This window comes from Rhyacophila brunnea, unplaced genomic scaffold, assembly GCF_057557595.1.
Source record: "Rhyacophila brunnea isolate RB1 unplaced genomic scaffold, BYU_Rbru_1.0 scaffold_10, whole genome shotgun sequence".
In the NCBI taxonomy this organism is placed as follows: Eukaryota; Metazoa; Arthropoda; class Insecta; order Trichoptera; family Rhyacophilidae; genus Rhyacophila; species Rhyacophila brunnea.
In genome coordinates, this window is record NW_028232752.1 from 41,838,733 (window position 1) to 41,850,892 (window position 12,160).

At 33.6% G+C, this 12,160-nt stretch overlaps 1 protein-coding gene across 2 annotated transcripts in view; it reads right to left on the reverse strand.

The window, feature by feature from the left end:
* LOC147079222 (nuclear factor NF-kappa-B p110 subunit-like) overlaps positions 1-12,160 on the reverse strand; it is a 94,657-nt gene that overhangs the window by 16,568 nt on the left and 65,929 nt on the right. For both annotated transcript variants that reach the window (XM_085954279.1, XM_085954287.1), the window contains exon 9: positions 3,118-3,226. In XM_085954279.1, the coding sequence (XP_085810405.1) occupies positions 3,118-3,226 (109 nt within the window). The remainder of the gene's footprint in view (positions 1-3,117; positions 3,227-12,160) is intronic.

The window sequence follows — 12,160 nt, forward strand, 5'->3', positions numbered from 1 at the left end:
TTATTTATAAGCATATATTATGTAGCATTATAAATTTGTATGATACTTACTTACTTAGCACTTACATAATATATAATATTTTGTGTTGATTGATTAATTAGTATTATTTTTATATAATATAATGCATTGAATATTTGCATAAATTCTGATTGAGAACATGCAGAGTACATTTATTAAATTAAGTAATCAGAGTATTTTTTTTTAACTTTTAATAGAATAAAGTTAGCGAGTACCTACCATATTTTTGTGCAAATCATTAAAAAATGCCCGCCACAAGCGAAGGTCTATTATTTTAAGTGCCCGACCACAAAGTGCTAGTATAGAAAGATATACTAAAATTCAGTTGCCAAACTGCCATAGAAGACAGCACGTAAAGACACATCAAAGCTTCATAATATGAATATTATGTTTCCAATATTTTGAATTAAAGACTTGAATTGAAAGTGTTGTTCGGGGATAAGTGACTCGGTTATCTTGAAATTAGAGTCGTATCTTGCGTAGAATGTTCACTGAGGAAAGATGAAGCACAAACATGAGGTTAGAGTAGTTATAGAAAAGGGTAGTAGTGTATGAGATGTGGAATCAGAGTTATCGCAAACAACCGAAATTGCTAACCGCCCGCCGGTTTCACAGTAAGTGTGATTCATAAAGTAGGGAAGTAATTTTCCTTTATAAAATTTATAAAGCAGAGTAACAGCAAGTTAAAGCATATAATAATAATTACTTACCAAAGACTTTCGCTAAGTTCGGCAGAATAAATCTTTATAAAACAATTTACTGTAGTTAAATCTATCTTTTTATTTATGTTACACCGAATGTGCGAAATTAACTATTACATGAAATGCGCAAAATTTTGGCTAATTCATATAATAGTTTGTTGACACTTGATAGCTAACCTCAAAATGGACATTCAGTTGAATAGTTTAATTCAGAATTACAAAACCTAACCTAACCTAATAATAATAATATTATATTATGTCCAATTATAACTAATAAAACCATCCATATTAAATTTACTTTTTCTTCTGTCATGTTGACAGTTCAAGAATTCCATACCCTGGCGAATTCATGTACTCAGCAGAATATTTACCTAATTCATGAATAAGGCAACAGGCTTGCATTTTTCATGATTTAGGCAAAATTTTGCCCATTTCATGTAATATTCAATTTCGCACATTCGGCGTAACATTTATACTTTGCACATATAGAACCATGAAGTCTGATGAAATTACATTTAATTAATTAAATTATTATTGAGATCCCTGCGGCTGATACTACGAAACTAAATACTGGATATTTGGCTCAATTTTTGTGATGAACGAACGAAGGTCTCCTCTTTTAGAAATATTCAGGGGTTTCTTTCTTCGGTCATAATATGATTAACCACTAAAGCCTGATTCCACAAGATATGAGGTAGGGAAAGGTATCAATAAACTGAATATCATTTTCCATGTATGTTTTTAAAACCCCTACCACTCACCATGAAACCTGGAACGCCCACTAGTGGGCAGTGGGGACCAGGTTGACTACCCCTGGTATATAGTATACTTAGTACAGTAAAAATAAGAGTGTCTACACACTTCACACTTGGCAAAAGCTGTACATGTAGAGTTATGGAAACTCCTTGTTCTACTACAATTGAATGCTCCATTAACCCGATCAGTGCATAAAGTTTCCATACAAAAGATATACTGTCCGCGGTAGGTTTTTCGAAATGTTATTCTTAGCCAGTTTATAATAAATATGTCAGTTAAAAATTGTGGGTACAACTGTTATCAAGCCTAGATACATAAGGATCCAAGTGCCACACTAAAACACATAATGGAGTGTTGAATTTAGCTGTTTACTTTAATAAATACTACCATATTGCTTTGCTCCGATAAACTCTGTAGCCATTTTCGATGACAAAACACTTGACTTCAAAACAAGTGCGAAGACATTAATCACTGACTAATTTTATTTTGCTCATTAAAAACACTTCAAAATGCCATAAAAATTATTGGTGACTTATGAATTATTGTTAATTAGTGTAAGTTTTATTGATGACAAATACATTAATATTGGATGGCTAGTCACCAGTTTTATTTCATGGCATGGATTGGTCAGCATTTTACATGTTTTATGGGCCATACTAATTTAAGCGTAAAGGTGAGTCCACACTGGTTGAAAATATTATAATAATTTTTTTGTTATTTTTATTTTTAGTGAAACTTGGATTTTGTAGATTACTTTTCAGTTTTATTGAGCATTGTGTTATGTTAGTGATTGTCATTTTATGTGCTATAAAAACATTTTTTTGGGTAAGGTTTTGAAAATTTATAAGCATTAAATTGCACGCGAAGATAATATGTAATATAATTGAAAAGTCAATATTCCATGATTTATATTTTATATTATATTGTATACCTACCCGTGTGTTTTTATATCAAAACTTTATACGTTTTATATATTCCTTCATAGTAATTCGTAATTTATTGGTAAAACTTGCAATCCTCTAAAATATAATAATATATATTTTTTCATTCCGTATGGACGCATCTTTACCGACTTTCAATAATGAGTTCGATTTATGACTTTGAAACAATTGGGGTGACACATGAGTAATAAATGACATAATCCAGAACACAAGTTCAAATATATTTTGTATACCTACTGCGCAGCCGCAGAAAAATACCGCGTAGATTTGAACTGATGCAATCGTACCGGCGAATCTCAATAGATCGAGGGGGTTCGAAAGATCGATGTTTATGAAATTAAAACAACATATTTTTGACAAAGTTATTGATATGGCGGTACGAACACGAATCAGAGCATTTTTCAACACAAAAATCAATACTATGCGTGAAGTATTTCCTACTTTACTGACATTTCAATTTTCGATATCAGGTGTTGCGACATCCGCCCAGTATAAGAGCTTATGTTTAAAACAACATATGTCCCATCCGCGGCGATCGGGTTAATAAAAGAGACAATCGTATTATATTATATTAAATCACTTTTTCATGGATTTTTTTTTTCTATGGTGTCCAATTCTTGGTGGTTTTTTTTAAATTAGTAATAACCTAGGCAATTATTTAAATTAATAAATAGGTGTGTAACTGTAATACTGAAAGGTACCTTGTATCGAAATTGTTTAGGAAGCGAAACAGCCTCGTCTTTAGGCCGGTATAATTCGACATACACATTGACATCGCTCATGATGGTCGTGTCTTTATACGGTGGAGTCCTGCAAATAAACGGCAATAATTATCATCATATATTATGTAGACAAGTCTATGTCGTTGTTTATAGACATTAAAATGATTCAGTATATTAAAGCAGTTCACACAGAGTGAATTGATGCAACAAAAACTCAGAATTCCATTGAAATCTCCTACATTCAATCAGTACCATTTTTGCACACATTCCATAGTAAGCGTGCCTGACATTTAAAACTGACAACCCTAACAATCGCGCCAATTTTACCACACGTCACGATGAACTTAATTTTGTTGGGAGCCATAAAGAATTTTTATATGGACAATGCGGCAGATGTCATGTTAGTCTACTAAATTGCATGGATAAAATGAACTAGATAGTTAGCAAAAGTTCTCTCTGTGCAAGGTTGCAAAGTACATAACACTTATTTACAAATTTACAATCTTCAGCATTCTAAAATCTTTGTCATTAACAATAAAATAGAACCTCGATTATTCAAGCTTAGGGATTGTAATACCGAATGAAAATATCAATATCCATGTTTCGGTATAACATTCCCTTAAAGCATGTCATGATAATTTTTTCAGAGAACCCAAATTCTTTTCTCAGTGCCGTTCTTCCTTTTCCGCACATAATGAAATAAAATCCACCCAACCAAAATCGTGAGATTCATTTAGTTCTTCCTGCCAAAAAACAAATGTTGACAGTTTTTCCGCTCAAAATAAATTTGCGGCCAACTTTTTGATCATTTTGATTGTATCACGTAAGTATAGTATTTTTAATTTCTTTCTTAATACCATAAACTGATATTTTAGATTTACAAAAGCAGTTTTTCGATATTGATGAAAAGTGGGATCCCACTCATGCAATCCCTATCCGGACTAATTGGAGTCCTAGTTAGGGGAGAAAAGTCAAAACCTCATTGTTAGGCATAAAGCCCATTGACGCAGCGAGTGCGGCGCTCGCGCAAAATTTCTACAAGTGGCGCGTAAATCATCAAAAATACAACGTAATCAAATACGCCAGCGCCCACTGGACTTGACGATGCCTTGCGCCCCGCCTGCCGCCTGAGTCACCGTTTTTCGCTTCTCGGCGATACGATTTAATGAAAATACAAAGAAGTCCATTCATTGAACACGGCTACCAAAATTACGCTGCTCGAGGCGTCGTCGATCGACGGGCGAAAAGCAATTATTTAATAACAGGGAACTCTTTGTTCCGTGTCCTATATTTCGCTGGTTGAATAATGTCGTCGTAAATATTAATTACAAGCCCCGAAATAATATAATATTTTTATTGCTTTGTTATAAGAGACGCTGTAAAAATAATTATTTTGTGCTGCTTGGGCCGCTTATTACATAGGTGAAGGGTAATGCGCGGCGAGAGACGTGTGATTATGGTTATGAATAAACACTTCATACGCCGACTTCGCCCGCTCGACGCGTTCTATGGGCACCATCGCTTAGCTCTGGCGGTGAAAAATTTACATTGAAATCCAATCTGTTCTTTTTTCAATGGGTCAACACAGCGAAAACTTAAGGATTTCCTCTCTAAATGAGAATCGAGGACATTTAATGATTTTCCTTCTTTTCCTGTCATCCCCTATCTGAGGTGCGGCCTCCCTCAGTACAATATTTGATTTATCATCTGCTACTCAACACAGTTCGGTGGAGTAGCACACGTACCAATCAATTTCTTTACCTACTCTGCTAAATTTATTGTTGATCAATTCCATTGATCAACACTTTGCGGTCCGCCGCCGTCTTTTGCGAACCCAACGTTACGGACCGGCGACGCGACTTATGCATATCTTTACTGTGAAAAATAAATATGAAATTTAATATTTGCTTGCAAGATCTATCGACAGATGGTTGAACGACATGTGCAAGAAGTAAAATCATGATGGAAAAAAAATATTTCGGGGTTTTTACAGAGATGGCGGACGTAACACCATTCGGTATTTTTTTGTACCTATAGGTACCATTTTTGTAATTAGTTACAAGCGCATTTCTAGGCGGGTGAATCACGAGACAAACAAAAAAGGTAATAAACACTCCAGTATCGTCACTTCAACTTCGAAATTTAACGACATTTATGAACCTGCATTCTTTTTTTAAAAAATGAACCCGATTTTTAACTATGAAATTGCGTGCTATTTGATATTTTATCTTTAATGGTTTACTTCCCATGAAACGTCCACTATGCTTCATCATCCATGATAGAAATTTTATCTTGAAAATGAGAACCGTTATAAACGTGAACTTGTTGTATCGCGTTGTCATTTTCGTTCGCTTTTTCGGAGATTATTGCTTGTGTAATTGCATAAATAATAGCTATTATTATTTATATTTATTGCACTAATTTAATTGAAAAAATAATTAATCTAAGTATATTCTAGCTAGGATATACATTTTTTATCAGTTTTATCTCCAAAAAAACTTTTTAAAATGGAGGACCAATCGTTTCTAGAGGGAAACTATGCGGATTGTATGTCAGATATTCCAAGTGACTGAAAGATATCGGAGATTTTAGTGATATTGAAACAGACTCATTTGCTCCTTTGAGAACACACCCACGTACAACATACTTCGCGAGTGATTCTGAGGATTCAGAAACTGAGGCCGACATGACACTTGATTGGAACGATGATCCGCCGAGAGACAACACGCCATTTCAAGGATTGTCAGGAGTGACATTTGACACTGATAATTTAAGTCCCGAAGCTAAATCTAAAAAATGGGTAGACATAACCATGTCGGAGTTAAAAAAGTGGTTCGGGTTGGTGATAATAATTGGCATTGTCAGAAAAGCGACTCTACCCATATTTTCGAAAACTATGCCAGGTAATCGGTTTTTCAAATATTGCGTTATTTACATTTCACTAATAGTGAAAAATTAAATTTTACGATTTTTTGTTGAACATTGCAAAAGTTTGGATCGAGGATATACAGACATCTGAATTAAGTGATGTTGCGGAAACGCATGCACCTTCTACATCTTCTGATACACATTCAACCCATAGAACCAGTTCACCTACTTCATTACAAAAACTCTCTGGCAGTATAAAACAACATCAAATAATTAGGATTTCCGCAACTAATAACCGTTTAAGGCGAATTCTATGCCTCAATTTACGATCAAATGTGACTTCAACGCCATCTAAAGGCATCTACAGGCATCTACCATGAATTTCTAAAAATGTGTTACTAAAAACTTTCGTCGATCGCAACCAGATGGCAATAAAATATAAAATAAAATATTGTGTGTCGCCACATATTAAAAATCATAAGCTTGATAAAAATGCATTTAACCCGGCACCTGCCTCAAAAATCGTATGACGCACCATAACTACGCATGAATTTCATTATCGTCTTTGTTCTATACTAAAAAAAGCAATAAAAAATATGTCACAGCTCCAGTCGAGAACCCAAAGCCATTAAGATAATTTCGACACACTAAAAAACCGTAATAAATCAGTTATAATATCAGAAACACTCGAACAAACGAATGCTATCCAAATTTGAAAGAACTTACCGCAAGTCGCCATTTTGTAGCAACTAGTTAGAGCTCTGCGCGGTGTGTAATATTTCGACACTTGTGCATACGTTCCCACGAATCGAGCGTTACTAATTTTCAAGTGCATATCGATAAATCACATATTAATGTCTTCGGGTTGAGTCGTAAACAAATATAAAGGGGACCCTTTTAATATATTTAAACTACACAAACACTTCACTTATTGAATATTATTGATAAATTAACACGAACTCACATATTTAAAAAAAAAAACAAATACAATAATAAACCTATTTTAAAATTCTTTAGATGTGTGATATATTTTAAAGCAAGGTGACAGACATAACGCAACATCACACGTTGGGCACATATAGCGAGAGAGTTTTGTTTTTTTCGGATTTTTTTTAGAATTCCCGCATACGAAACATCTTCTTCTAGGCTTATCGGTATTTTGTGTCGGTAAAATGTATTCTGGCAAATGTCCCGTTGCACTTTTGGGCAATAATCGTACGGGATTATCGCTAGTTGACGCTGTCGGCTTAGGCAGGGGTGCATTTGAAATTCTCACACAATATTTGTCCACTAGTTGTTTTATTACACAGAGTTGAAAATCGCCCAATGTTTTTTTGTCAGATTTAATAAATTTATATAAATAAAAAGCATTTAATAAATATAAGTCGATCATGTGGAATGCGACCTTTTTATACCACTTGATCGATTTTCTCATACACGACAAGTTGCTAAGCATCATGTCGGACTTATCTACCGTACCCATATTTTTGTTATAATCTATAACACATTTTGGTTTTTCAATGTTTTCGCCAGTTCTATAGTTCACTTTTCCCGTTGGTCCAAATGATGCATCGTGGAGGGTGGATAGCATGTGAACATCCCTCCTATCGTGCCATTTCAGAGCCAAAAGTGGACTATTGTACTTAGCCTCGGTATCTCCCTTTTTCAGTTTGCTGAACTCTGGCATATCTTTACGATTTTTTCTCACTGTACCGCAAGCATTCGTTTTGTGAGAGTGAAGGTATTTAAAGAGCGCCGGACTCGAATACCAGTTATCACACCATAAGGTGTGACCTTTCCCGATATAGTCTTTCATTAGCGTTGTCACTACCGCACCGGAAATACCGAGATTTTCATTGTCTTGTATGTCAGTCCCTTCCCCACAATAAATTATAAAGTCAATAATATATCCTGTCATTACGTCACACATCACAAACATTTTTATTCCAAATCGATGTCTTTTGGAAGGAATGAATTGTTTAAAAATTAATCTACCCTTAAACACGATTATGCTCTCATCTATGCAAAGATTCTGATACGGTATCATCGTTTCCCTAAAAATTGTTCTTGTGTGTTCCAACAGTAATCTAATTTTAGCTAGTCTATCATTTGAGGCGGTCACACTAGGATCAGAAAAATGAAGCATTTGTAAAATAAGTTGGTATCGATTTCTAGCCATTATTTTCCCAAAAATGTCTGCATGCAGGTAAGGATCGGTACTCCAATGTTCCTCTATCGACGTGTGCTTATTTCGAGTCATCAGCATTGATACGGCAAAAAATGTATACAACTCCGGCACTGACGTGTCTGTCCAATTGTGTGACCGCGATTTCAGTCCGAGGTCTCCCGCACTGTACGAATGGTTAAAAAATTTATTCGTTTGGTTCACTATTTCCGACATTATATTTTTATTCAAAAAATGTTCAAAGAAAAGACATTCGGGAGAGGATTCGTCCAAGTCGTTCGATGTCACGCCAGATCGACAATCATTGAATTCGTGAACTATTGGAATATACGGACCAGTTCTCCATGACCGCAAAAATTCAATTGGCTCGTCAGAGTCTGTATCGTCAACATCATGATCAGTCTCATGTTGTTCCAATTCCTCTTCCGACATGTCATAATCTGAGTCCAATTCCTCATTAGTACGCACATTTTCTTCCTCCATATTTACGCACTATAAAACTATGAAATGTTTTTAAAATGTTTAACTACAGTATTAAGAAACGCCAAATCACAGAAACCATTAAACTCACACACCATAGTTATTGATATCAGTATTAATTTTCACATTCACTAAAATGGGACACGGTAGACAGTACAAAAAGTATTTTAAAAATCGCGATAAAATAAAATCATACGTTCAATAGTTAATCATGCCAGTTTTAATGTGATAAGTACACCAGACAGTCAAAGTATTTATCAACGATTGCGGTAAATATTCAAGTTGTATGCGATAAATACAATCCCGCGCAATGGCCCGCTCGGTTGAAAGTCTATCGTATACTGCGCAGTCACGGCGCGCAGTTCAAACTGATTTCTGTCGACCGGCAAAACTTGGCCGTACGAATTGGTTCGAAACTTTGGTGATTATTTTATATTTAGAACCAATGCTTTTAAAATATGTCATAGGTGGCAGGAGAAGGACAAATCAGGCCAAATTTACGTGAAAAAATCAGTCCCGTATGATAAATACGGACGCGGTGGCATCGATTTATACACATGCGCATTGCGAATTTGGCCGATTTGTACAAGGTGTGTGACATCGGCGCCGGCCGGGTTAAATTTATTATATATTTACTTACCTATGTAAAAATATTTACAATTAATATTTTCCTCATAAAATATTTAGAATTCTAACATGTCTATTTGATTTGATTTAAAGTGTTTATGATTTTTACATTTTGTTTACAGTAGTTTTTTTTACAGTGGCAATACAAGGGTATCCTGTCCAGTCAATGAACCAGATTTTTTTACGTTGTCAATACGAATTAATATAAATATTTTTCTACAGTAAAATTCATTTATAGTAGTAAATGAACATTTAAGTACAAATGTTTATAAGATTGAGTTTAATCTTGTACAATTGACAATTACATCGAATTTCTACTAGAGGTGGAATAAAAGAATGATATGAAATGAATAGCAAAACAAATGCCATTCGAATTATTATTAAACAAAATAAGGAATATACAGTTGTACTTGGTTATTACTAGGAAGGTTGGACCGGCTGAATGTGCTCGTTATAAGCGGTACTCGTTATATCAGAGAATAGGTATTTTTATTGTCGGCGAAAACAACAATTAGACACTTAACTAGTGTCATAAACGTAATCTGTCCCCGGCGGCATCCTGTCCGATCGGATTTTATTGCTTAGGGTCGAAATGTCTTTAAACGATCAACACATTACCAGTATTTTAGCTCGGTATATCCGATAAGTATCTCGTTATAACAGTGAATAAAAATGTACGGAGAAAATCATATACCAAATGTCAACGACTGTTTCCTCATTACATCCGAGATCTCGCTATGTCCGAGATTGTAATAACCGAGTTCGTAGTTATAATTATGACAATGTCGATATTATATAGACATCCCAATTCATTTCGTTTCAACCATGTCCGATCCTAATGGGTTCATATGGGCCTCCACAGAGTGGACGGTTTGTATTAACTAACTAACTATATCTGAGATAAGAATAAAGTAAGACACGCAACGAATTGAATAAAAAAGAAGTTGGAGGTAAGAAAAAACGTAAATAAACATGCGAACAAATCTTGATAAGCAAACCCAAGGACAAAATAAGTGACAAATTAAAAAAAAAATTGTAAAACGTAAGAAAAAAATTTAGAATTTGAAGTAAGTGCACCACTGATTACATAATATTCTAAGAAAAAGACAGAACGTTATTTATTTGAAAAAACCTAATGTCGATTTTAAAGAACAGTGCAAGATAAAATAAAAGATAGTTTTATTTATTTTACCTATAAATGTGTAAGTGAAATGGATTTGGAGATATAAAAAGAAACCTTATTGGCCCAGTGGTTTCTAGGTGTGGACTTTTGTAATTCCCTGAAGATCTCGAATAAATAATTCAAAATTATCAACACCTATACCATATTCCTAGGTATCTACTATGATTGAAAAGTAGATCTTAATTTTTTGTATTTATGATTGCTTCATAAAAAAACAATATTTACGACTTTATGATGTAGCAGATAAATGAGCAACTAAATAGTGATCCAAATATTATGAAAATTTCAACTATCAAAGCATCACGGCATAAAATTAGTAATATATTGTACCTACCTATTGTTATAATTTTCTTAGTTCATTTAATCGTTTTTAATTTAATTTATTTTCAAATTCACCTCTTATGTGTTCATTCACTGAATTGTTTACCCTATATTTTATGGAGACTAATAATAACTTCTATTTTCTACATACTAAATTATCAACCTCCACTTTTTGACAGGACGGCATACAGTTATATAGGCACGTAGATAATAATTTTAAGGCCGTAGACAGGAATGAACGTTTGATGGCCCAAATATAGTACAATAGTATGTATGTAATTAAAGTTAGGGTACAAGTCGGTTATCCTGGATACAGCGGCAAAGACATTTTGAAAATAGCCTATATACTGGATTATTTGTTAGGATTACCTAATCTAACTTAAACTAACCCAAACTAACAAATAATCCAGTATATCGGCTATTTTCAAAATGTGTTTGCCGCTGTATCCAGGATAAACATATAGAACAAAAGTTAGTGAAGTGGAAGTTTGTCGAGGCTGTTTTGATCGGGTTAATTTGTCTTTGAATAATATTGTGACTAGAAATTTTAACAATTCTTATTATTTTTAACATTGTATATTGTTCATAATTTTCGCGACTACCACGTGAATAGACGATTTTTTTTTTACTTATAACATTTTAAACACTTAACATAAATATGGATAAATTGTACAGTTACTAGACAAAGATTAAATTTGATGTGTGTCAGAAGTATCTTAGGCATTTTCGCTCGTATGCTTTCTTTATATTATTATGAAACTATATTTATTTTAAAATCGCTTTATAAAAGGTAGGTACGTCAAAACAGTAATAAATATCTGAAATAATTACACAACACTATTTCAGAAAGTGGAGGTTGATATATGTAGTCCATTGACATAAGCTCCAATATCGCAAACAAAAATTATTGACAGCAGAATTAACACAGTTTTTGTCTTCGTACCTGGCGAACCTTTATTTTCAATGTATGTGTGTGTGTATGTATTTTTTAATCTATGCAAGTACTGTTTCAAAAATAGTTCGATTTATTTCCGCGTTAGCAGCATATGTCGATAAAGTCTTGTCAAATATTCATTTTATTTACAATCGATTCGTTAATATACAAAAATACAAGATTAAATTTAAATAACTAGCCTAAAAATTATTAAATAATATTTTTAATAGAAACGCTAAGCGTTTATTGCGATAAATTACATCTGAACCGAGATGTTTCGATTTTAATTGCATGCTTTCTAACCTCTAAATCGATGTTTTTTAAATTTGAAAAAAAAGATATAAGGATATAATAAATTCCAATTAACGTTTAGCGTTTCCCTAGGTAATAGATTTACGTACATTTTTATCGTAATTTTGATAAT